The sequence below is a fragment of the Ceratosolen solmsi genome, unplaced genomic scaffold, assembly GCF_000503995.2.
Source record: "Ceratosolen solmsi marchali unplaced genomic scaffold, CerSol_1.0 scaffold2, whole genome shotgun sequence".
Classification (NCBI taxonomy): Eukaryota; Metazoa; Arthropoda; class Insecta; order Hymenoptera; family Agaonidae; genus Ceratosolen; species Ceratosolen solmsi.
Window position 1 is genome coordinate 1,949,754 of NW_011948422.1, and position 27,338 is coordinate 1,977,091.

The 27,338-nt window shown below is 37.9% G+C and overlaps 3 protein-coding genes across 6 annotated transcripts; 1 reads left to right on the forward strand and 2 right to left on the reverse strand.

Annotated features, from left to right (window-relative positions):
- The first annotated feature begins 13 nt into the window (after window positions 1–13).
- Window positions 14–7,656, forward strand: mor (SWI/SNF- related protein mor). Of its 3 annotated transcripts, none has more exons than XM_011499011.1 (11): window positions 14–583; window positions 1,614–1,733; window positions 1,839–1,952; window positions 2,045–2,409; window positions 2,475–2,699; window positions 2,887–3,170; window positions 3,639–3,948; window positions 4,529–4,958; window positions 5,102–5,411; window positions 5,727–6,130; window positions 6,624–7,656. In XM_011499011.1, the coding sequence occupies exons 1-11, from the start codon at window positions 467–469 to the stop codon at window positions 7,221–7,223; spliced, it is 3,279 nt and encodes a 1,092-aa protein (XP_011497313.1). In that variant the 5' UTR covers window positions 14–466; the 3' UTR covers window positions 7,224–7,656. The 3 variants fall into 3 exon arrangements, with proteins under 3 accessions (XP_011497313.1, XP_011497314.1, XP_011497315.1); XM_011499012.1 differs by having other exon boundaries at window positions 5,745–6,130; XM_011499013.1 differs by having other exon boundaries at window positions 5,748–6,130.
- A 1,675-nt stretch (window positions 7,657–9,331) lies between these two features.
- Window positions 9,332–16,111, reverse strand: LOC105361757 (uncharacterized). 2 transcript variants are annotated; one of them, XM_011499016.1, is made up of 5 exons: window positions 15,934–16,111; window positions 13,471–13,979; window positions 11,391–11,724; window positions 10,314–10,522; window positions 9,332–9,905 (listed from the first exon to the last, which is right to left on the reverse strand). In XM_011499016.1, the coding sequence occupies exons 1-5, from the start codon at window positions 15,949–15,951 to the stop codon at window positions 9,683–9,685; spliced, it is 1,293 nt and encodes a 430-aa protein (XP_011497318.1). In that variant the 5' UTR covers window positions 15,952–16,111; the 3' UTR covers window positions 9,332–9,682. The 2 variants fall into 2 exon arrangements, with proteins under 2 accessions (XP_011497318.1, XP_011497317.1); XM_011499015.1 differs by having other exon boundaries at window positions 13,471–13,982.
- A 722-nt stretch (window positions 16,112–16,833) lies between these two features.
- On the reverse strand, window positions 16,834–20,395 carry LOC105361993 (protein PTCD3 homolog, mitochondrial). The gene is made up of 11 exons (XM_011499318.1): window positions 20,263–20,395; window positions 20,005–20,125; window positions 19,723–19,920; window positions 19,287–19,543; window positions 18,851–18,956; window positions 18,357–18,686; window positions 18,280–18,287; window positions 18,008–18,215; window positions 17,574–17,915; window positions 17,058–17,276; window positions 16,834–16,976 (listed from the first exon to the last, which is right to left on the reverse strand). The coding sequence occupies exons 1-11, from the start codon at window positions 20,292–20,294 to the stop codon at window positions 16,851–16,853; spliced, it is 1,947 nt and encodes a 648-aa protein (XP_011497620.1). The 5' UTR covers window positions 20,295–20,395; the 3' UTR covers window positions 16,834–16,850.
- Window positions 20,396–27,338: the final 6,943 nt, after the last annotated feature.

Sequence of the window (27,338 nt, forward strand, 5' to 3'; positions counted from 1 at the left end):
GAGTATACCCACTTGGTCGGATTCAATTCGTTCCGCGAAAGGCAACCGAAGCCAGGGAAAAGGGTGTCGGACTGCGTTGGCGAAGGTGTGAAACCGGGGCCAGGCTGCGAAGTAGCGTGGCGTTGGCCGCCGATAAAATACTTCTTGGCTTAGCCGTTAGCGAGCTTGATAAGCGCTAAAAGAAGAGAACGGAAGCGTTCGTTATTTCCAAATGGTCGGCGAGTCGGTAGTGGTGGTGCCGCCGCCGCTGGCCTGTCGCAGCTGCCTTCAGAGCGCTGCCGCTGCGGCGATGTTTGGTTAAAGCCGTGGGGAGGGGGGGCGAGAGCGCGATACACGGCGTTGTTTCCTCTCTCTGTCCGTGTCGGCGTTTTTTGGCCGTCTCTCTCACCCGCGAAAGAGCCCCGTCTCCGGGCACGACGAGAGGACGAGGTTTCGGCTTGCTCCAGCGTGCGCCATCACGGGCAAGATGCTGTCGCTCGGCCCGAAGAAGGACGGGGGACCGAATCTCAAGTTCTTCGACTCCTCGGAGGTGCTGGCCCAGCTCGACTCGGCCAAGCAGTGGCTCCTGAAAAACGCCAAGAAGGTGAGAGTCCGCCTGTCCTCCTCCGAAGCCGCCACGGTTGACCCGGCGTCGCCGAGGAACTGGAGCCTTACGCGACCCGGTGCGTTGCACGGGGAGGCCGTCTAGTAGCCGGATATGTCCGAGCGGTGGTCGGCGATGGCCCTCCCAGTATTATGCCTGGCTTCGGCCGAGTTTTACTAGGCGGCTTACCGACCCGAGCATAACCTATATCGCGCGGACTTTTCTGTGCCGACCGACGACTGCATACCGTTGATTATGCTTGCGCACCGCTTACCCTACCCTTTTTCTTCTCCTTTTTTCTTTCGTTTTTTTTTTTCTTCTATTTTTCACCCACCCTCTCTGCCCGACTATCCGACTAGCGCGCTGAAAGAACCGGGTGCGACGATTATTATTTGGTTTTGTTTTACCTCCCACTCGGCCAACTCACAATTCCGATCCAAATGTTTTGGTTCCACCGTCGTCTCGCGTAATAACTCCCCGAACTTTTTTTAAATTACCGGCACAATTATTATTTTCTATTATATTATTACGTAAATATTATTGCCGTAAATGTGTGCCAGTGTGCGCTCGTGCGTGTGCGTCTGCGGGCTAATGAGCGCGCGCGCGCGCGCGCCCGCCCGCCTGCCTGCTTGCCTGTTTGCCTGTTTGCCTGTTTGCCTGTTTGCCTGTCGGCCTGCTCGCTTGGTCGCTTGGTCGCTCTTGTATTTACAATTGAAAGAAACAAATATTTAGAGATAGCCTTCTTGTGCAGACGTTATGTTGCGATTACTTAGTATGTAAATTTAGCTGTATGTAAAACTAAAAGTTTACATTCTATTCTACATTTAAAGTCAAAATGTTAAATTGACTTAAATTTGTTTGCGAATGCTTGGTTCTTTATAGAACTTGCACGTGCTTAGCAGCGTGTCATTGCATCAGCGTTGCACTGTGCTTAGGATTTTATAACGTTAATTAAAATTTATTGCTTTGGAAAGTTAATATTGATTAATGTCTATCTTGATGCCATAATTTATATATTTTATTTGTATAGTATATTCAGACGGACCTACCAACCAACAAAAGTTTATCTACTTTAATTGTACAAATTCTTCAATTTCAAGAGGACAATCTTGGAAAAAATGTTACTAAGCCTCCTATGACAAGGATTCCTGTATGTATTTTGTTTTCTTCCTTTTCATTGTTGTTGTGTATTCTATATATTTGTTTATAACCGTAGAATTGTAAAAACTAATTGATATTTTCATTCGCTTTACAGATGAAATGTTTCTTAGATTTCAAACCAGGAGGTGGATTGTGTCAAATTTTATTAACAGCCTTTAGGTTTAAACAGGAACAAGGATGGCGAAGATTCGATTTTCCAGTAGGAAAGGTATTCTGACGGACTCGTAAAACATTATTACTAATATTCATTACGTCGCTTGTCGTTTATTTCAATAATCGTGTCTTATAATTCACCCGTAGTCTGGTACTCGGATGGACAGAATGGTGGAAATGCTCATTGCAATAGAACGAGCATTAGTACAAAATCGATGTCTTGCAGTACCAAGTATATATGTGAGGTCAGATGTTGATAAGGCTACGGCGACAAAAGTTAAAGATTTAGTGCGTCGCCATCAAGGAACAATAGCTGAAAATGAAGATGAAGCGACCCATGTAATTTATCCTCCCGCTGACCCTCTCGAAGAAGAGTATGCCCGGCCGTGCTTTCGTCGTGAGCGTTCCGTTTTGTTACATTGGTACTATTTCCCAGACAGTTACGACTCCTGGATTAACATTGATCTTCCATGGGATTATCCTGAAGCAGCTCTTGGCAATATTTCTGCAAAGTACGTTGATGATATGTAGTTCAATTTGCAGTGTCAGAAACTTATTGCTCTCCTGTTTGTTGTAGGTCAACGTATAAAGTATCTGCTACTTGGGCACTAGATTTAGAACAGTACAACGAGTGGATGAACGAAGAAGATTACGAAGTAGATGATAATGGACAAAAGAAAGTACATAAATATAGATTGTCGGTTGAAGATCTAATGGCTCAACCAGCACCACCTTCGTCGGCCAAAAAACAAAAGAGGAAAAGATCGCCCACGCCTCCGCCGAAACTTGGCAAACGAAAGAGGTAAGATTCGTGCAGTTTATTATTGCTTTACTAATGAATAATCGTAGTCCACGATCGTTTAATAAGTTAATCCAAGAGAATATCGCCACCGCACTTTTATTAATATTGTTATAATCTTATCTTTTACATTTACGCGTTCCAGGGTCTGTAAATTAAAATATTTAATTCTTTGATCTTTGTTAATTAGTGGACGAGCCCCTGCTTGCGTACAAGGACTATCAAATGTATCTTCAGCAGCTCCAAAGAAATCTCGTGGTGGTGGGGATGAAGAGGAAGATTTAACGCAAGGGATGGAAGACCCTCCAGCGGAACCGAGGATAGTAGAAGTTATGGCCTCTAATGCTAACACACCAAACTCAGGTCAAAATAGCAGTACCACGGGTGGTTTAATTTCCAGTAGCAAGAAACAAGATAATGAATTGCAACCATTAAAATCTGGAAATATGGCTGATCTCGACGAACCCGCAGAAGGTTTGATATTTTATTGTCTTTCTGATTATATGTGCTTTCCGACCAAAGCCCTATTGATATAACCTTGCTTCTAAAGTCTCAAAAAGAAAATTTATAATTATTCATTATTAAATTAGATCGTTATTTATATTTGAGAGTAATCTTAAAGAAATCAACTTATTTTTACAACAAATTCTAATTGGAAAACATTCGCTAATGAAAAGCCATAATAATTCAAGGTTTTACTAATACCAATGGCTAAATTGTCCATATCATCAATTATGTTTAATTTAACATTTTTCATTAAAATAAAATATTTTAACATAAAATTTCACCTCAGCATCGACGAAATATTTCATAAATCTCACAGTTATGAAACGTATATAAAAAAAAAAATATGCATACATTACTTCCAATTAGTGATTGTCTAATTTTTAATAATTTTGTGACATTTATATATTATTACATGTACTGTTCTTATCAAATTAGGTGACAAGAGTAATTCACAAACGTCACAAGACAGAGAAGAAAGAGACACGAGCAAAGAAAGGGGCGATGGGAGTAAAAGCGATGAACCAGAAGACAATGTCACGGAACAGACCCATCATATTGTAGTACCAAGCTATTCAGCATGGTTCGATTATAATTCGATTCATACAATCGAGAAACGAGCTCTTTCCGAATTTTTCAACGGTAAAAACAAATCGAAGACACCGGAAATTTATCTGGCATACAGGAATTTTATGATCGATACCTACCGTTTAAATCCTACCGAATACATTACATCAACGGCATGCAGGTATTGAACCCGTTTACATTAACTGCATATTTCTTTACCATTGACAGTACTGCCAAGTAAAAATGTCATTATTACATATTAAATACATTTTGATAACTTAATGATCAATAAGGAGATTATATTATATTATAGGCAAATTATTTTTAAGTGAAATTAACGATAAATTCAATTTTACCTACATCTGAGCTTTTTTTTCTTCTTTTATTATTATTATTATTATTATATTTCTACATTTTTAATTGTGAGAGAAAGAGGTACCGGACAGGGAGAAGGGAGAGCGTTAGAGAGAAAGGGTGTACTCGTCAGATTAGATTATTAATGCATATAATGATAATAACAACAATCATAATAATAGTGACATTAAATATGTGATAATAAATATTTAATAATATCTTTATGAAAGAAACGTCGAACTCGCAGATCAAACTGAAGTTTTCGAACGATAAGACGATTGCGGAGTATAAAAAGCAATTACTCCTGCATCGAATGAACTCACCTGTAAAGTTCGTTACTTTATTTACAACAGCCCCATTCGATCCATCGTGCTCACTAACCAATTCATTGTTATGTAACCCACCAGACGCAACCTGGCCGGCGACGTCTGTGCCATAATGCGCGTGCACGCCTTCCTCGAGCAGTGGGGCCTCATAAACTACCAGGTCGACGCGGAGTCCCGACCAACGCCCATGGGCCCGCCGCCGACCTCTCATTTCCACGTGCTCTCGGACACGCCCTCAGGGCTCGCCCCGGTCAATCCAAATCCGCCCAAGACGCCTCAGCCGCCAGCGGCTAAAACCCTCCTGGACCTCGAGAAGAAACCGACCATCGTGGACGAGAAACTGCCGACGTCCGGGACGATGGCGAACTTTGGCCTGAAAATTGATCAGTATTCGAAGAAGCCCGCGGTTCTCAAAAATAAGCAGGCTGCGGGGGCGACGCGCGACTGGACGGAACAAGAAACGCTTTTGCTGCTCGAGGCGCTCGAACTGCACAAAGACGACTGGAACAAGGTAGATTGGCGCCAACTCGAGGATTTTCCCATATTGTCTAGTGGCCAGTGCATAAAGTGACAGGGCACTTTCGGCTCGTACGATAATCAAAGAAGTCGTACAGCCATTTATAAACGTAATAACCCTCGATTACTTATCCGTAGGTGTGCGAGCACGTGGGTTCGCGGACGCAAGACGAGTGTATTTTGCATTTCCTGCGACTACCCATCGAGGATCCGTATCTCGAAGAGCCCGAGGGCCTGGGACCGTTGGCCTACCAGCCGATTCCGTTCTCGAAAGCCGGCAATCCCGTCATGAGCACCGTTGCCTTCCTCGCCTCGGTAGTCGACCCGAGGGTAGCGGCGAGTGCTGCCAAGGCCGCCATGGAAGAATTCGCAGCGATCAAGGATCAGGTGCCCGCTGCGCTCCTCGACCAGCACTTAAGGAATGTACAGGCCAGCGCGAATTCCGATGGTACGTCTTCAAACACAACCAACGTGCTGTTGCTTTCGAGAGATTTTTCCGAGATTCGCGCACTTACACTTTCACATTCGTTCCTTTCCTAACAACGATTATGACCTTATGTAACGAAAGCTCCATCCGAATCTTCTCGAGATGTTATAAAATATTATTCGTCTGTTATTGTTGTAGTTGTAATTGTATGGAACACCCCGTGTTGCATTTTTCATTTGTTCGCATTGAAAGTGTCAAATGTAATGGCAATTTCTCGCAAAGCACATTGGTTAATAAACTGCAAATGCAATATGAGGCTCGATATCTCTCGTTTAGGTAAATTCGATCCGGCAGCAGGACTCGCACAGTCGGGCATCGCGGGCACGGGTCCACCGGAGCCTCCGGATGAGTCGAGCAACGCTCAGAATGCCTCGGGACAGCCAACGCCCACATCGGCGACGTCGCCCCAATCGACGGCCACGACGCCGCCCGACGGCAAGAAGGACGAGTCGAGTGAGAAAACCAAGGTCGGAGTCACAGCCGAGGATAGCGAGTCACCGGATGGTGGGGGCGCCGTTTCAGCCGTCCCCAAGGAGATCGATGCCGCGGATAACGAGAGTGCCGAGATCCAGCAACAGGAACCCGAGAAAGTGGAGGTGGACGTGAAGGAGAACGAGGAAATCGACACCAAGACGAAGCTCGACGGCGACGAGAACGAAGCCAAGGAGAAAAAGGACAAGGTACGCCAGCCCGTATGCTTGCTTCGTGTATTTCAAGGACAAATCGTCTGTCTGTGTTTGCCCTTCGCTTCTAATTTGTATAAGCAAGACTGGCATTTGTTATTATTGGTACGACGAAATTAAAAAAAATTGGCCAATTTTTGTAATTATTGACCAGTAAATACATTTATTAACAAACATTATGGATACTCTATTTAACAAGAAAAACAGAGAGAGAGAGAGAGAGAGAGAGAGAAAGAAAGAGAGAAAAGATCGTAAATTCAACTTTGAAATGATGAAAATCTTTTGACACGCATAATTTCAATGATTTAGAAAATAAAAAAGTAATGACAAAAGCGTTGATAATAATGGGCCTTAAAAAAAAAAAACTTTTGAAAGAAGATGATAGGTGGTAGTGTTCCAGGATGACGTTATTTAAGTTTTTAAACTTTGAAAAACAATGAAAACGATAAATAAATCGTTAAATAATTGTTAATAATTGTGTGTCTTCCAGGTGGTCAGAGACGCCCAATTGCAGTCGGCTGCGGCAGCCGCTTTGGCCGCCGCGGCGGTAAAGGCCAAACATTTGGCGGCTGTCGAGGAGCGAAAGATAAAATCCCTCGTGGCCCTCCTCGTGGAGACTCAGATGAAGAAGCTCGAGATAAAACTGCGCCACTTCGAGGAGCTGGAGACGACGATGGAACGGGAGCGCGAGGGGCTCGAGTACCAGAGACAACAGCTCATAACGGAGCGGCAGCAGTTCCACCTCGAGCAATTAAAGGCCGCGGAGTTCCGCGCGCGACAACAAGCGCACCAGCGACTGGCTCAGGAGCAACATCAGCAGCAGCAACAACAGCAGCAACAACAGCAGCAGCAACAGCAGCAGCAGCAGCAGCAGCAGCAACAACAGCAACAGCAGCAGCAACAGCAATCTCAGAATCAGCATCAACCACAGTGGCAGCCTAGTAGCAATCCGTCGTCGCAACCGACGGCGACTGGGGCGCAACCGACCGCCGTGGTTACCCAGCAACAAGCCCAGCCTACCTCCCAACAACAAGGACAACCACCGAGCCCGCAGGCGCAGCCCCACACACCTCCGCAGCAGGCAGCATAAGATCTTCGTGAACGCTTATGACATTGCGGGAACTACTTTTTGACGGGACACGAAGAGAGAGAGAGAGAGAGAGAGAATGAGAGAGAAAGAGAGAGAGAGCGAGAGCGAGGATTGTATAGAGGTAGCCTGCTAGAGATCACTGCTAATTTGTATGGGAAAAACAGCGGTGGTCAACAGGTATACCGGGTGGGTACTCGTTTCTTCGATTGCACTAGGACGGGGACGGGTTAAGATGCGGGTAGATTGTAACTAAATGGCAGTTTTTTCTTTTTAAAGAAAGAAGTAACAGAGAGAATGATCATTGATTTCACGAATTGCGCCAAGGGCCAATAATGACAGCGTTTCTTGTCATTCCGTTTATTGTAGATATTTGACAGATGTTAGGCTTATCGGAATTTCTCAAATTTGTACTACCGAATGGATTACTTTTAATGAAAAAAAAAAATAAAATAATAATAATAATAATAATAATAATAAAAATTAAAAAAAAAATGATTGTTTTTCTCTTACAAGAGGTGAAAATATGCCTTTTTTCGTAAACACTAAAGATTCGAGACACTTGCCACTGTCGCGTTTAGTTGAAAGCCAGAGCGTGCAATTAAATTTTTAAACTTTACTTTCACGCCGATAATCGACCCATAGAAAGTGATTATTTAAATAAAGTGCGATAATGAGAGAGTCTAACCGATTCCTTTGGGAAGTGAATGGAATTGGAGGATGATTGAAAATGAAAGCCTGATCTGTAAGTGAAAAAAAAAATTCTTTTTATCAGTGTACAACTTGGGAGAGAGAGAGAGAGAGAGAGAGAGAGAGAGAGAGAGAGAGAGAGAAAGAGAGAGAGATTCAGTTTCTTCACTCACCTTTGATACCATGTATTATTCTGAGAGTAATTATTAGAAAAGGGTCAACTTATTGCGTAAGGAACAAAAACAAAAACAAAAAAAAATGTGAATTGAATGTTATTTAAGGACCATGAGCCATTATTCATCGAGTCGAATTATTGAATTTGATTCCAGTTGAAGGATGGCCGCGAGAACTGGCGAGTAATATTTTATTTAGGACTTTGACAAAAAATCTTTTTATGTTCGTGGGTTTTGTATTTTGCAGTACAATTAATTAAACTGTAATCGACCTAACGATCCTATATAATATACTATTGACAAAAGTATACAAACTGACAAGTCATTTAGCATACAGAAACCCTTACAAAAACAAAAAAAAAAAAAACAAAAAAAAAATGAAAACAATCAATATTTGTATTAACCCCTTAACTCCTTGTGCAGTATACAGGACAAAATGTTAAACTAATTTTTTCTTATTTCCTGTTTATTATATGATTTTTTTTTTATTTTTATTTTTATAAAAAATATTAATATCTCTAATTACAAGTGATTTCTGTACAATACCGCTAAGATAATTTAACCTAATTGTTAATTATGCTTTAATACAGAATATATATGTAGTATAATATTATTTTTAATACTTTACTATGACAATTTTTCTGTTTGGATCATATATTTTAAAGATATTACAATACAATTGTATTTATTAATGCAAAAAAAAAAAGAAAATTATCAACCTTACTATTTTATTTAACAGTGAGATTCCACGTGATTGCACAGGGAATTTCGAAGGGCAAGAGCGTTCAACTTCATCATACCGTAATCGCTCACATCGAGCAAAAGTTCCAGTGACTTAAAACATCTAATACAAACTTTATGTTTCCTCATTGCAATAAACTCAACATGTTGTCTAGTGTCATATAAATTCTTAATGAATAATAAGAAATTCAAAACAATCGATGAATATTCAGTCTGTTTAAACAATCTTGTACGCAAATAAAACCATGCGCGAATGAATCTTGCAAGAAACAAAAACAAAACAAAAGAAATGTCCTGGTCGCACGCACTTATTTTCGTGGAATATTTATATATATATATGTTGGTATTAAATATGCGTACATAAATTATAAAATAGGAATGTTAGGGGATTAAAACAAGGGCATTTTCACTCAAAGTATAATCAATGCTCGCTCGATCGGTACAATTTTTTTTTTCCACGCCTCTCGACAATTCTACCACATTGTTAACGCCTTTGTCGAGCAACATATTTGCCAATGTATTAATGCAACATTAATTACAAAATCCGTGAAATCCAATGGTCAAACAATGAACAACGGCACACTTTAATTGGAAAATACCAAACAAGCTCAAATGTGTACGTAAGCGGTATTATTAATAAAAATTCAATCTCTATTTGCCCTTGCGTGGAAATGCGCTTCGATATTATATTCAGAGGCGTTAATTTGTAGAAGCTGATAATTGACAAGTGCGAGAGAAAATATGTCCATTATATAAAAGAACATGGGGAAAAGAGCGGGCGTTGGCACACGCTACGCATGATAGGCGTCAACGGCGGCGTCATGGTAGAGTTGTGGGCAGTCGTGGTGAGGTGATCGACTAAAGGGCTCGATTATTTACGAGCTCGACGACGAGGTCGGTCATGAGGCGAGTGCATTGAGCACCGGCGGGCGGAGGTGCCAGGAGACTACGCTCCTCGTCGCTGGCTTCCTGGCCCTTGTAAAGATCCGGCGCTTGGTCGCTCGTGCACGTGCTGATGGGCAATATGTCCAGGGCGAGACCCAGACCGAAGCGGCCGCAGCGGCGCATCTCCTCGCTTAGCCTGTGAACAGCCAACACAGAGCTACTCTCGTTTCCAAGGGGTAAGCTCGCGACAACGAGCCGATAAGGATCGTTTTAATGGGTAGAACGAGACGGCCGTCAAGGGGGAGTATCGTTTAAGATTTGTTTACTTATTATGGAAGTCTGGCGCGACGTAGCTGTTGCACCACCATTGTCCTGCCAATAGCCGATAAAAGCATCAACAAAATGCGCGATCGACATGCAAGTACTATTTGACGTATTGTTAATAAGCCATTTGGCGTCGTCCATTAGAGCCTAAAGTTAATCCAATCGTGCAAATGCCATTGATAAGGCAAGGCGGGAGAGGGTGGTGGCTCTTCGAAGGTGTCAAGGTCGACTAATCGTTAAATTACGCGAGTGCACATAATATTTATGGGAGCATACGTACAGGGTCCACATAGCGGCTGGATCTCTGGTCGATTCGGCTGCTGGATTTAGGACGTAAAGGGCTGACATGAGGTGGCGGTGGTAGTGTTGCAGCAGCTGAGTCATGAAAGTTTTCCTCACCTCGCCACTCGTGCAGCAATAAAGGACGTTCGCGAGATCGAGCGCCAGCGAACCAACGCGGGTCAGTTGAAAGTCAACCAAGCAGACGGCCTGCCAACCAAATGCCAAGCCCATTGATTAAAACGTTGAAACCTTTAATGGCGTTTAGTTATCTCGAGGCGAACGAAAATAATAGATCACGATGAGTGATTGGTGATTGATTTCGGTTGATTTTATATTGAATTAGCGATGACGATCAGAGAAGGATCTTTGCTTAGTAAGCTTTTCTTTGTTGTTGTTGTTTTTTTTTTTATTATTATTTTTTTTTTTTTTTTAATATATCGAGGATGTGGAGGAAGCGTTGCTATGCTTGAGTGGTCTGGATGGACTTTATTGACAGAAGGAGGCCGGGGCTTTTGAATGTAGATAAGAAAAAAATTGCCAATACCGTTTTACAAAAGTAATATTTTTAAGACTCATTGATATACGCGTATTAGTGATGCACATATATTTATAGAAATTTCTAGACATCGTTACTGTGTTTCATCGTTTTTGCAATAATTGACATGTACCACGGATTTTCCATAGTCGGGATGAATTGAGGGTGGAAATGACTTATTAATAAAAATTTCGTGAAAATAATTAATCGATTGAGCTATTACTTAAAAATATCGTTAAATCTACTGTTCGTTCGAATGGTTTTCGAAAGATTCTATATATTTTCGATAATCGATGCGATGTTTCGTTTAACGAGGCAACGCAACATCTACGACACCGAGATCCATGTGATCAGGTGAAGTTCGGGGCGGATGAAGAAATTCCAAACCCATGCCCATACGTAGCTGAGAATTGTAACTATGAGGGATGGATGGATGAGGATAAGATCGAGGAATGAGCTTGAGCGGCGCCAACGGAAAGAAAATTCAAGAAAGAGTTGGGTGGCTTTGTGTCTCTGACTGAGTGAGCCGCACAATCTCACCTCCGAATCCACAGCATCTTCCTTGAATAGGAAATTATTGGTCCAGCAGTCACCGTGGCAAAAGACGCTGAGGGGACCCTGACTAGAGGTGAGCTCGCACATGGTACGGAAGAAGCTGTCCTCGTCGAGGAAGGCCCGGAACTTGCCCAATATCTCGTCGCGACGTACCTCGATGGACTCGGGAAGGCCCTCCGACACCATCTTCAGGGCGTTGCTTTTCGCCGTGCGATAGTACTGCCTGTACCAATCGACGTTCTCCATGCGGAACAGCGCCTCTTGGACGGCCTCGCCCGCATCCGAATCTGGACGCGACAGCCTCGCGAACACTTCTGGTCTTCAATATAGGACTACGCTTAATTCGAGCCCTTGTCTCACAGGATCCGCGGGGAGAAGCTCCGACAACTCTAGTGATAAAATCGGTTTCGCAAGACTTCGCAAGACTTGGCAAAATTGGCAATTGATCGGCCCATACTCGCCGTCGATTTTTTTTTTCTCTTTTTTTTCTTCTTTTTTTTTTATCCCGCCCGACTCCATCGTGTCAATTAATATCAAGGATAATGATCGCTAACGCGTGCATAGATGACGAAAGCTCCCGCTCAAGTAATATGCGAATGACGATTGATTTCATCACTGCATAAAATAATATTGGAAGACATTTTTCATCGCGCATTCGTTCAATTGGAAAATTGGCAAAATCCGGCTATTATAATTTGATCGAGATCCATTGAGACAATATTGACGATACGATGATCGCTCGGGAAGATGAAGATTAGCATCTCCCCCTTTCTTTAATATTTATGAGATAGCTTTATGTAATCGATGATACGCTTATTGCTGATATTGCGATTAAATTAAAAAAATTTCGTGGCAGTGACGCTTTGTAAAAAAAAAAAAAAAAAAAAAAAAAAAAAAAAAAACTAAATCGATCAAAATATAAATATTATTAATTCCATATAGGTATAAGCTTGCAACATCTTCTCTTTCAGTTTTTTTTTTTTTTTTTTTTTTTTTTTTATTTCTTCAATAGCTTGATTCATCTCTAAAACTTATTGACTTGCAACGAAATTACTAAAGCTTCCAATATGATAAATCAAACTTTAGACAAATATAACACAGCCAATGAAGAATGGAACAAAGAATGTCGATAATTACTTTACAGTCGCGTAAATTTGAGAAAATCTTTTGATATCCTTTTAAGACGCGTGCTTTGCTTGTCACTACAAACTTCCAATTTCAAACTCATATTTGTCAACGAGCGAGAGAGAGAGAGAGGCCAGAATACTAAAAAAAAATTGCATCACGAGTATCCTTTACTGGGAAAATGACAAGGTATCGCTAACCCTGTTTCTCCTCAAGCTTTGCCTGTAGACCTCTCTCGCTCTCTCTCTCTCTCTCTCTCTCTCTCTGTCTCTGTCTCTGTCTCTGTCTCTGTCTCTGTAATCAATAATGGCCTATGTAACATTATACACTCGCCTACCATCGAGACTATCGGGGTTTTATATTACTCCAGTTAGTCTCTTAAGGCTCCAAGTCGATATATTTATTTCTTTCGTAGAGCGGAGACTCGGTAAAATCACCAAGGCACTGGATTATTATCCTTTAACTTTAAAAATCATCAGCTAGTCGTTTTTCAACGCTTGAGTCAGCAATTAATTGTAAAAAGGCTGAGCTACGTTCAACGAAGCCAAGATTTCACAAAGTCTTTCTACCTTTCAAGATTAATCGATATTTCGTCAACTCGATCGAGGTACAATTAATAATAATTACTCCAAGCGATATTCATTGATAATCTTCTCGCGATTTATCCATTACCAACGCGTCACCGATCAATCACATCCATGCCCGTGTACGACACTCGTGTCCCGATTTAATTCAACTTTAATAATCACAAATGAACGAATAAATAAATAAACGAACGAGCAAACAGATAAACACGAGCCCCTCCACCCTATCGGCGTGGTAAGCTCGCCCGAGCTCGAGCAATCATCAACATCGCAATTACCGCCCCCGCGATCGAGTCCATTGGTTGGAAGATCTCGAAACTCGAGTGGACAAGAGCCTGTTAATCGCGAGGCAATACCTCAGATCCTTGAGCGTGAGGCTGAGCGCGTGAAAGCCAGCGAGAGCCTTGAGTACGCGCTTCAGCTTGTCCACCTTCAAGCCCTGCCTCCTGTCTGCCATCTTGAAGCCCTTGGCCCTGAGGTCTTCCATGGCGATGAGCTCGGCCCTGGCCACGTAGACCTTGGCTACGCCCTCGAATACGGTGCGCCCGTTGGCTTGGAGCTCGGCGAGGGCCGGCCAGACCCTCGTGTAAAAGACGACCTCGTTCCTGAAGAGCAGCTCGCTCTTGAAAGCTTCGCGGCGCTCTTTGGACTCGGGCAGCACCTTGTAGATGATGGAGCGCTCCCAGGGCACGTGATCCCCAGGCTCGATGAACTTGCGGCCCTTGACGCTCAGCCGGTAGAGCATCGAGGTGTAGTTGTCGCCTCGACCCGAGCCCGGCGCCTCCTCCAAGCTCGTTATCTCCACCTCGGGCTCCTCCTTAGCGATGAGCTCGCGGATCGAGTCCAAGTCCAGTCGGGCGCTCTCCTTCTGACGGTTCGTCGCGTTCAGCAAATGGCCAATAAATGATGATTGTCATGGGGTTAGGGGTTTGGGGGGGGGGGTGAAGGAGGAGGAGGGAGAGAGGTTCTCTCAATGCTCGACCGCACGGAGTCGCGTTTTTACGAGGATGCAGAACTAGCACTCTTAACTTTACGTGGCCACGTATAATAAATAGACAGAATTTTTTTGGCCAAACATTTTTTGATTATCTTTACGAATGCTGTAAATGTTGTCATACTTTGGGTAAAGAAAATTTTTTCACTCCAATTGCATCGTTGCTTATCACTTTTAACTCTTTTACGAGATCTTACGATCGCATTACGCCGACAAGTCGATCATAATATGAAATTCATTGCTTTCCAATACAATTGTTAGAAAGAATGGGCACGTGGAACTTGCTTGTACTTACGTTACGAATCAATGATTCTCTTGCATAAAAAAAGCTCTGCGTCATTGACAATTGCCATGGTAATTATTGAAAAGATAGACGGAAGTAAAAATGTCGCGACCTTGTTTCGCAAAAATCATCCCAGTGTGGAATGCAAACAACACGGTCGATAGAGACAATTGCATTAAATTAAGAAAATTATAGCGACCAGTTGATTGTTCAACATAAACATGTGCTTTAAAAATAACTTTTACGATCAAATTAATCATATAAAATCATTGGAGTTTGGCACGTGTTGTTTACTCGCGTTTAATAACTAATCATTATTCGTGACTATTCTAATATAAATGCAAGTGGAAGTATGGAGTATTAGAAAAAGAAAGGAAAAGAAAGAGAATTAATTAGACGGACTTGTCGAGCTGTCGTTCACGTATAACGAATAGAAAAACAATGCCCATACGTACTCTCGTCTAAATATTTTCATTATTGCGTTCAATTAAAACTTTAATAAAATAATCAAAAAAAAAAAAAAAAAAAAAAAAAAAAAAAAAAAAAATAAAAAAAAAAAAAAAAAAAAAAAAAAAAAAAAAAGTATATCACGTTTCGTCTTACAAATTTGATGCACTTGTGTATGTATATTTGTCACGCCCGTGTTTAGTGGTGTCGCATAATCGTCGATCATTCGGTAACATTCAAGATTTAAACATCAACCGAGCGTTTAAAATTTGCCGATATTACTTCATTTACCAAATCTTTGACCAATGAACGACTTTAATTTGATGATGCAGATTCTATTACAGCGGCTATAACGAAAACTACATATTTTAATCTATAAAACATCGTAATTATAATAATCGCGTACTAAATTAATTAATACCGTCGTTAAACTCATTAAACCACAATCCTTCGAGCAAAAATTGATACTTTTAAGCCATTTTAAGTCGAGACATTCGCTCCCTACACTTACGATTAATTGTTTTTTTTTTCTCTCCCACTTCGTCCCCATTGACGTCAACTCGTAACATCATGAAAAGTAGCTGTAAATCCATTTATGAGATGTTGCGCAATTAGAAAATAACACTTTTACACGATTAGATGTAATTGATCGGCACTCTTCTCATCGAGATTAATTTACATTCATTGAGCGATGAACAGAGCTTGCGAACGATCGTTATTCGAAAGCAAAATCGGAAAATATTTATTTAGATATGTATTGCAAATACATAATATTCGAACGAGAAATGAATTTTTTATCTCGTCGCTAATTTAGGGATTCGGAGCGTCCAATTTTTAATCAAAAACTCATGAATCGACGATATCGATAAACAACGAGCCGAAAGTGCGTAATGATCAGTCTCGTCGTTCAATAGATTAACGGTTGATTGGATTAAGGTGAGAAAAAAAAAGAAAAAGAAAAACCCGAGAGGATAAAACGACGAATAAATGTACCGCCAGGGGAAGACATCGAGAGATCCGATAAGCATAAGGATGTTCAAGGTCGTGCCACCGGATTACCGATGAATAGGATCATCAAGGTGCGCGTGTACCCACCCTCTCCTGGTCGTCCATGATCGTGCTGCTCGTGTTTGCGGCGATGGTGGTGGTGGTGGTGGTGGTGGTGGTGGTGGTACTGCTGTTGCTGCTAGTCTATCGACCCGACAGAGAAGTCTCGGCGATCCGCGTCGCTGTCTCGAACCCGACAAACGCGCGATCCAAGTTGCCTCGCGCCTCTATGCGCCGCTAGACGATCGCGTCCCGTCCTGCCCGGCCTTAAAGTGTAGCACAGAATGGGGGTGGGAGGAGGAGGAGGAGGAGGAGGGGGGGCGGGGATGTCGAGAGTCCCCAACGCGACACCGATCCCATGCAGGAAGCGGGCGTTTATGCCGCAATGGACTGCCCGGGCGGCCCCTCGCGCAACCAATACCACCACCGTCTGCCTATACCCTCGCCGATATATGACTTAATTTAGTTGATCGCTCGAATCGAGCGGCTCAAGGGACAAGGACATTGATGCATGCCAATCACGCGCGCTCAATTTCAATTTCTTTCATTTAATCTGGAGTGGGGAAATTCGGCGCACTAGCTCCAACTAAGCCACAACGGTACATACTATCTTTATTCTACTATCAAGTTCTTTATTAATTTCATATTCTTTATGTATATATATATATTATATATCACACGCACACACCTTTACTCTCGCTCGCTCTCTCTTCTTTTACAAACAAACAATACATGACTATAATATTATTTACAATGAAATGCATAGATGACGAGAATCGCCATTACGTAGTAGTGAAAAAGTGGGTCTCGTTATGAAATCGTTCAAACACGGCGGCAATGAGATATACTGGCATTCCAATCGCCAATTTGACATTGCAAACTCAAGGGCAAAGGGCCGCTATCTGTTTTGTGGTTTTACGCTGTCACGGCAGATTTGCAGCAACTCCGCTGACATTTTACAAAAACTATGATCCAATGATTTTACTTAATTGTTGCTTCTGCATTTGGTTGAGAACGAAGTGCGATTTTATTTTTTCGTCATAAAATTGCTGATCGCCGATTCCAGAGTTGTGGGTGTATTGTAAAACCAGCTGGAAATACAAAAAAATACGATTAAATAGATCGATCCATCGTTTTATTTGTGATACGCGAGAGTAGGAGCATCGACTGACCAATGCCAAATCCGTCAAATTGTGAGTGCAACATTGATTAAAAATCTCATTCAGTTCTGTTGGCTTAAAGGCACCACTGGTTTTCTCCGGATTTTTAATTAAATAATCGTAAACATCCAACGCCTTTTCGAATTCAGATGCATAGAGTAGCAGAATAATTATGTTACTATATAACTCCATTGGTAATACAACTTGATACTTCACCCTCTCGTGTAAACTCTAAGGCAAACGTTAAAAAATTAATTTTCTTACATCCATCTATCAATTATCAATTACTAAAAGAAAAACAATCTGATATCAATAACCAATGCAACCGAAGAAAATTAATTCAATTGCTTTTGTAAAAATGAACGATCTTTACAATGCCTTGTTAAGGCTGTTTATCCACTTAACAATTAATTGCAACTAATGAATAAAAAATTTGTAAAAAAAAATATCTAAATAAAATTGTTCTCATCATTATCGTTATCAGTTGCTTTGCACTTTAAGTAACAGCAACGCTTTATGCTCGCTTACTTTAAGATGAGTCCAGACTTTCGAAGCATATTCGCCCAGCTCTTTTTGAATACGAGGCTCTTCCTTCGAGGTACAATGTTTTACGATTGCTTTAAGTGATAGTTTCAGCAAATTATTATTGTATAGCATCTCAAATGATACAATATGTTTTATAAATAGGGCCATTATTGGTAGAAGTTTGTTGTCTTTTCGATAAGACAAAAAGTTTTCCATAATGTTTTTCATCGTTTCATGATCAGGAATAAAAACAGCAGGAACAAACTTGGTATAAAACATTTGGAAATCTAACAGGGATTCGTTGTATAATACCATTAAAATATAATCGTTATAAAAATGATTCGACTAAAATCAAAATTAAAATCGGTTAATGCTTTGAATGTGTAATACTAATCTCAAGAAAATAACAAGTTCAAATGTAAGTGAAATCGTCTTACTTGTATATTATTCAAGAAATAACGTTTATTCTTGCTCAAAAAAATATTGTATATTTCATGACCAACGTTCGTTGGAAAATAATTTTTTGCAGCAATGGACATGGCTTTGGAAAAGAAACATTGATCCGTATCGTCGTGTAATACAAAATCTTTTGATTTTACTTCGCTTAAAATTTCCATGAAAACATTTTCATCGATCGTATCTGTGCTCAAAGGATTGCAAGTATTAAGTTTATTAAACGTTAAATATCATATTATATATAATTCCAAACAAGTAATTCTGAATTAATAAAAAATATGTTTATAAGGACATTGATTTAATTTAATAACGCCTTATTTAATTCTTACCATTGTTTTTAGATAAAATTAATAATAGATAATAATAAGTCGTTAAAGTTGGTTCTATTCCTAATGATTTAAACTTTGAAAAGAATGAGGTCGCATAAGTAACATTATCCGCAAGATTTTCCGCAGCTGACAGAATAGCATTTAATACATCGACATTCAAACTCAGTCCCTTTTGAATCATATCTTTTAAATAGATTTCAATTAAAGATTTACATTCTTCGTCGCTCCTTTTTGAAAATCGTATTGATTGAATTAAATAATGATAGCACGTACTGAAAATGGATAAATTTTTTTTCAAAGATTCTTTATAAAGTCCCTCTGCTAAATTAACCTGCAACAAATACCTCCTATGAAATAATATTTATTTTATTTTAAATTAAAAATATTCTACGGTAATCTGCTAGTTGCTTGTAAAGAAATACAATATTTTTCTGTATATATGTGTGCATATACGAATTAAAGTGTAAAAGAAACAACTATTAAGAAATTACTCACTGAGCCATATTTTGCAGTTCCACAAATCATAGCACTATAAGCGGCTGCAGCTGTTTCTTCATTATTTTTCAATTCATCGAATAAACTATTGGCCTCGGAATTATTACTTTAAAAAAACAAAATTTTTATTTCAAAAGGACGAATGATTTCTATCGAACATTAACAAAATTTGAAATTAACCTACCCCAATTATTACGTACAAATAAGAGGATAATTTACAAAAAGATAATATATTTATATTATAAATATATTCAAGTTTCATTTTATTTATAAATAATTTCATAACAGAACCATTAATGAATTATAGATAGATTATCGTTACCATTAATAATGTAGAATTTAAATTATTAAAACGTAATTATAGGAATTTAAATGTAAAGTCGATAAAACAAAAACAAAACAAAAGAAAAAAACAAGTATAATATTTACGACTCACTTCCACAAATTTTTATTTATTTGAATACGAGCTCGATATCTCAATTCTTCTGGAAAGTCTTCCGATGACTCTTGTTCTTCGCTATTGTAAAAGCACAATAGCTCTAAAAGAGCTTGCTTTGTCTCCAATTTCACATTCTTCTCCAATAATTCATAAATATGAAGAGAATCTTTAACGCTTCCTTTTTTAATGAATTCCATTAATATTTCATCAGAAACTTGACTTTTCTCTGTATACTTTTCTGGAGGTAGAAATGCCTAAAGACGAAAATTTCATTTATATACGATAACATACTACCATTCTTCTTTATTATTCCTTTAATAATATTATTCAATTTCATTAATCTTAAATTTTAGTATTTCCACTATTAAAATACAATAAATGATAAATTAATAATATCATTTATAACTAGTAAATAATGCGGAAATTATTATACCTTAATCAATGGATCTGAAAGTTCACTATACAAAGTCTCACTATGATTTTCTACAATAAATCTCGCTGCTCTTCTACCACTTTCTTTGGAGAGGGCGTATATACGTTTTCGTTTGGTAGAAGTTGGAATAAAAAAAGGATCGTCCATAAATCCATAATCATTACTAGTCGAATCATTTAATAAAGTTCCTTCCAAAGCCTACATTTAGAACAAATATATAATAGAATTATTTCATAATAAAAAAGAAGAGGTATATATTATTATATGGAAATAATTAAATACTCTTAATATATCGGTCGGCCCACGTTCCTTTCGCATTGGAATTTTAATTTCAGGAGAAGACTTCTCGGATACGGGAGTGCTGAAAGGCTGAAGTTTCCTCATCATACTTTGTACATTTCGTCTGAATAAGAAGATAATTTGTACTTTAATAAATTGTATTTGCTGGTGAATTTAATGTATTGTTGAAAAAATTTTTAACGCTAGCAACTACTGCACATTTTCACTCGACATCGTGAAAATGTAATTGACAAATCTTACCTATTGACGATCCTCGTTCTTAAAGAATTCATATCCGTTACTTCACACTTTGCCGAAGAATAATGAGCAAATGCACCGCTATAAGTAAGCCAACAAGTTACATAAACAGGTTAGGGACGTATATCAATTTCCTTCGATACCAACTCTCTCTCTCTCTCTCTCTCTCTCTCTCTCTCTCTCTCGATAACCGATAAATTTTTGCTTTATATAACATAAAATGACATAAAAATGTATCTTAAAAGGAAAGCATCTCTCATACGATCAGTATCGAACTTGCCGTTACAAAAAATGTATCCAAATTCTTTTTTTATGAAGCAAGATAGCTAACCTGTAAAAACGTAATTTTGCTCAATTCAATTCACGTAATTCTTAACTCCCGTCAGCAAATACTTAATAACGTCGAGTATCTTTTGCCAATAGAAATGTACAAAAATGTATTCTTAAATATTAATAAATGCAAGGTACGACGTACAAGACATCGTACGCTCAACAATCGAAGCAACTAAAATATTATTGGACACATGTATAAACGTAAATGGCGTGACCATAAGTTCGGCGTATTTTAAATTCATTGCGTATTAATCCAATTACGTCACCCAGTCCTTTAAACACAATTTCCCATTTTCCTATATACGATAATAATAATAATAATAATAATAATAATAATAATAATAATAATAATAATAACAGCAACAACAATTTTAATGATAATAACGATGGTATTACGATTATGCGAAGATAAATTTTATGGAATTCTGTGAATTTAAAATTAAAATGGATATTCAAAAGTTAATTTTTACAGCACAACTAACGATAATAGTTAATTGTAGTCGTTTCATTGTAAATTTTAATTTTCCTCCTAATTCAATGTAAATGGAATTGATACTTTTTACACAAAAATTGGCAAAAAAACAAAAGAAACATAACACGAAAAAAGATGATAAAAGAAGGTTCACCGCGAATAAGATTTTTAATGTAAAAGTTTTAAAGAAGAATATCTAACGATAAGAAAATTAAGAATAAATTTTTGAAATAACGAATATTTTTTTTGGAATAAAGTTATACAGGAATAAATCGTAATTATTCGACGCTATTAAGCAAATAATATGAAACTAATTTGCTATAATAACCAACGGTTATACACCAACAGAAATTGAAATAATAAAAATAATAAAAGAGTAACTTGACCATATCTACACAAAATTATCATTTTAATGCGATAGTATTGATAAGCATCGATGAAAAACGTCCAATATCATGACTGTATAATAAATAATATAAAAGAAACAATAACAATCCATTATTTGCAAGTGTAGGCTGGAGAAATTTTGTCTACGAACACATTAGACGAATAAATGACGTTCGATTGAAATTTCTCATTCAATTGAATTAACGAATAGTCATTCGGCATATGTTACACATAGCGACAAATTAGATCCAACGATAAACAATGATTGAAGCAATAAATAAGATATTATCAGAGTTTAATTACAACTCAAATTTAATTTTTATTAGTACGTAAATTTCACAGGACTAGATACTAAGGAATTGTGATTTGACGAGTTGTTTTTTCAATTTGATTTTAAAATTCAATAACGTACGTAATCTCATAGAATAGTTATCCGGATAGGGAAGGCATGATTGAGCTTATTTTGCCAATAATTACGACCTCGGAATTCAGTATTGGAAATGAACGAATCTAATCTACGTTAGCCGGACATTTGAAATAACCGTTAACGTTATTTTTTATAGGAAGACGAAATCTCTTTTTGTAAACAAATAAAAGAAAATAAAAGAAAAAAATGTAAGATGGGGTTATGCTTCCTATACGAGTAAAGGGCACGAACTAACTGTAGATTTCATCTCTTTACTTTATGAAAGGCTGTCTCTCTCTCTCTCTCTCTCTCTCTCTGTCGAAAAAAAATATAAAAAATAATAAAGAATGAAGAGTTCGAAGGTGCGCGCTAATTTAGTTAACCAAATGCCAGGATACATCTAACAGTCGATATACAATACAACAAAGGAATTATAATTTAATTCATGCCTTAAACGACAATAACTGCGTAGAAATGTCCAAAGATGCCACAGTAAAATAAGGGGTAAATACCACTTGGTTTATTAATTAACGTCTCTCCCGTATCATTTCTCAATATATCGTTGCAATTATGATCAGTTGGTAGAAGTACATGAAATGCTCTTATTATACAATCTTTTATATAATTATGCTGTAAAGGATCGATTACGAATTATCAGGCAAATCTGCCTGATGCCTTGCCTGCCTTCTTGTCTACAAGCTAGATGTAACGAGTTGCCCGTTCATCCTATCATATTTATAATCTACTCGACCATTTACCAATAAAACATTTCATAACTTGGGGGTCTGTTGATAAATGCCTCGTCGATGATGTGAGAGAAGAACGTTTGCTTCGACAGAACCTTTAAAATGCAGACAAACTGCAATAATCCATGAAAATCGTGGAGAACGGTTATCCGATATTACTAGTAGCAGACTTTCTATGAACCATACACCCACCAATCAAGGCGAATAACTTCTAGCGCACGGCATCTCACGGCTACCAACAATCGTAAGCCCAAGCTTCTCAATCCCGGCCAACATGCGATCCCATCCTCCCGTCGTAGTTCCTTCGTAAACTCACTTCACCTGTAAATCCTCCTCTTTAAATATGCCACTCTCCTCGTATCCTGAGGAGCTGCACTCGCCCCTCTCAATCTACGGTCATTTCCAATAATGATATAAAGTCCATAAAAGACGAGCAGCCTCGCAACCTCGCAACCTCGCAGACTCGCAACCTCGCAACCTCGCAACCTCGCAACCTCGCAACCTCTCAGCCTCCCATAATCCATTAGAAAGCCCGAACGATATAACAGGCCACGCGAGTGTGAAATCCTCTTAATACCCGGCGCGTTCGAGTAACAGTACACTCATAAAAGACAATGTACGGGCGTGTTAGGCCGCGTGCACTTTCGAGTTGAAAGAACTCGAGGCCACCCACGCGAGGTCCCGGTGGCACGCGGTCGACGTGGGCTCGTGGAATCGCAAAACCAGTTTCCACGTTAGCGCCGCCCCTGACGCGTAAATCATCGGCGAGCGGTGGCTCCGCGTACTTCTGCTTCAGGTCCGAGCTTCCTGGGGCCTGAGAGCGCGAGAGGCTCGTCGGGGAAGGTCCGCTCCCGGCGCCAACCGGTACGTGACCCCCACCCGTCGGTGCAACGACTAATGCGTGGGTAGTGGTTTAATGGATACGCACGCACACGCACACGTGTGTTTGTTAGTTTGTTTGTTTGTTTGTTTGTTTGTTTGTTTGTTTGTTTGTTTTTGTTAGTTTTGCGTGCGTGCGTGCGTGCGTGCGTGCGTGCGTGTGAGTGTGTGTGTGTTAGCGAGCTCGCTGAAGTATCAACAAATTTTTAAATAGATTGCGCCGAGTTTGCGTGAACGTGAATTACAAGTACCCGGCGAGACGACCAACTTGCTCGATGCTCGTTCGCCCTCGTTTGGCATACGGCGATATTTAAGAAATTTTCTACCCAAGTATCGGCGCGATAGTGGTAAATAAAAATTTGGATTGATTGTATGCTGAAGCGACTATCAGCGGCCTTGCATTTTACGATCGAATGTCGCCGCGAGTTATTAGCTTAATTGGATTCGAGTGGATCCTAAATTATCGTATATTTACGCTACATAATGGGATCGGCTAGTTTTGCCAAAATTGACACTGATACTATATCTATCTATCAATCTATATCTATCTATCAATCTATATACATATATATATATATATATATATATATATATATATATATAACGAAATTGCAATGCCGTTACCAATTGATTGACAAATAATTTAACGGTGTAAGCATGGAAACTGTCTTGTTTGTGACGCTTGCAAGTGTATTATTTTAAATAGATGAAATGCATTTTCGAATTTAGTGACTAAATGGCAACGATTAAAGGATACGGTAGGACGAATTGAGGAATTTAAGAGCGGATAAAAAAGTTCGTACCAACCTTTAGAGAAGTAGATTACAATCTCACAAGACAAAGAAATCCATGTGTAAGGAAGAAGGAGTGACAATGTAGTAATGATGATAATATTAATAATTAATGTTTTAATAGCAATTCAAGACATGCCAAATCGTATTATTATTTTTATTTTATTTTTTTTTTAGCTTTTTCTCAGTTACTTTTACCCTTTTTGGCAAATAGTAAAATAATCTTTACAAATTATTCGATATTGAAAGCATAAGCCAAGATGATCTTTGGTAAAATAAACAAAGGAGAAAAACAAAAAAAAACATTAAATACAGCTCGCAAAATTAATATTCACGCCAAGTCGACGTTTTTCATTACATTTGTGCATATTATTAAAATTTATATTTTTCTTTAATCTACTGCGGAATCGGATGTAAAGAGCACGTAGTTGATTATTTTTATTAAATGTTTTGAATTGATGTCTGCTTAATTTTCTCTCAAACTACATCCGCAGTAACAACTACATTCGGTTGCCCCACGTTATTAATAATTACTATGTTATAAAATGATTTAAATTAACTAATCGATGCTAAACTACACTGCAATGGCAACTACAACAAACTAAACACAATACATTATTAACGTTATTCTAAATAATTGGCTGGACTTTTTTTTTATTACACTATATGGATTATTCTAACATTGTCAGTTTTTATTCTTATACATATACGTATGACCTACCACTGACATCAACTGACATCAACTTGATATTTCTTTCAAAAATTTCTGCGAGCAAGATGAAGATGCGACTTGCAGGTTCTGCCTAATCGCCCCCCCCCCTGTACACATAAAGAATGCATAGGATGTCGAGGATTTTGAGAGGAGATTGAATTAGAAGGAATAAAGAAACCGATTGAAGGGAAAGAAGATCTATTCGACGTTTGATTTGCGCTATTTTTATCCATCGCGTTTTTGATTTTGCAATTAAAATTTAATTACCATCGTCTAATAGTGAAGCAAAGTTCTTGCACTTCGTTCCATTGACTTGAACATACAATTTCGCGATTAGAATGACGTTTGTTAGTTTTTTATGCTGCGGTAAAAGCGTAATTTATAATCAAATATCGCCGCCTAAATGTCTCTAAGCGCGTATTAAATCATAACCCGAATGGCATTTATTTTAATTTCCAATTACTTTGCTAGCAGCTAAATTAGTGTAATTTTTGTATAATGATTTAATTGTATAATAACATAATTTAATCAGTTTCTCTTTTGAATACCGTGACAGTCGGTATAATATATAATTGTACAATATAAGTGGTAATATAATATATAGTAATGGGTATTTATATCGGTATATTATGCAAATATAAATCTGAGAAAATAATGATATAAAGAGACTTTTAAAATTTATTCAATCATATATCCAAATTATTTCCAAATGACATAATATTCATTTAATCTCTAGTAATTTTTTTTTTAACTATTTCACGTTTATCCCAAACAGTCGCTCCAGGTAGGCAATAGTTTGCACTTTCCTTTTAATTGACAATTTTTTCATTGACATTTGCTGTTCATAATTATTGATACAAAATTTATTATTGAAAATAATTTTGTAAATGTTTCAAATAAAAACATACATAATTATAACGTTCCTCTCTATCTTCTTTGTAACAATAATGAAATATTGATTTAGTCAATTTAAATAACAAATCATATTACGATTACAGATAGTTATTCGTAAATTTCCACATAATATATATAAAATAACATACAAGGTTATAAATATTTTTTTATTATAAATATTCGTAAATTAGTATAAATTATTTTTATGAATACTATGTGTTTGAACCACTAAAAATTTGTCCGTTAAACCTATTAAAAATTTATAAATATCTCGATAAGTATCTTCTGGTATTTAATTTTTTTTAACGACTTTTTAATTATTAATTACATAAATACCGTTCGCTGCTTTTATTTATCTTTCGAAGTACGATCGAATTCAAAATGCATATAGACTTTGATCTAAATTATAAATAGAATAAAAAATAAAAAAAAAAAATTAAAATAGCATAATAACGAATTAAAACATGATTCTAATAATTGAAAGTATTAGCCTTTACTATGAGAATTAATGCTTTCGACTTTCAAGAGTTTCATATAATATGATGATATTACATTATTAGAGGAGGTATTGTTAAATAATTGCATTAAATTATGCTATATTGTATATTTAATCAATGAGACGTATAGCGTATAATATATTACAACACCGACATAAACGTATAATGATAAGGTATAAAGATCTGATAAATAAATTCCCCCGAACAAAGTTCGTATAATATAACAATAATGTTCGATTAGAACTAAATCGTAAAATATTCTAAACAAAGAATATCCCGAAATCTTTACGAATAACTTCTATTACATTTGAATTTCTCTCAAAGTTTAGATTTAGGAAAAAGTCCATTGCGAGCCCAGTGATTCCTATACAATAATTCGTAAATTATCATCACTCATCTAACCTTCCTGGATACATATCGAAAAAAAAAAAAAGAAAAAAAAAGCAAAAAAATTCTAACATTCCCATATTTTAATAAGCCTTTATCGAATATATAATTTAAATTTTGGTACAAAATCTCTATAAATCGTAATTGAGTTTAAAATTTAGAAGGATAGAAAATACATTGGTCAATTTCTAAAACAATAAATAACTATTAAATCATATGTTAGTAGCAAATGATTGGCGCACCCTTCAATTAAATCTTTAAAAATCTTTACGATCAAAAAACCGCAATTATAAAGAATTATTTTCTATCTCTGACAGATCTCTACCGATTTACATTTAACGTTTATCCACTATGCAAATTCAGTTGTGAAAATTTTATTAAAGTAACAACAAGGCTTTTGTTTTCAAAAAAAAAAAAAAAAATTATAATTAAATTTGCTTTTAATATTTGCGTGAAATTAAATTCGTCAAAATTAAAGATATAAGCGTGATGCTAAAGTAATTGCATTCTACCACATTATCTATAGCAAAGATTTATAAGTCGCTTCCATTCAGTAGCTTAATATCTAAAATGTG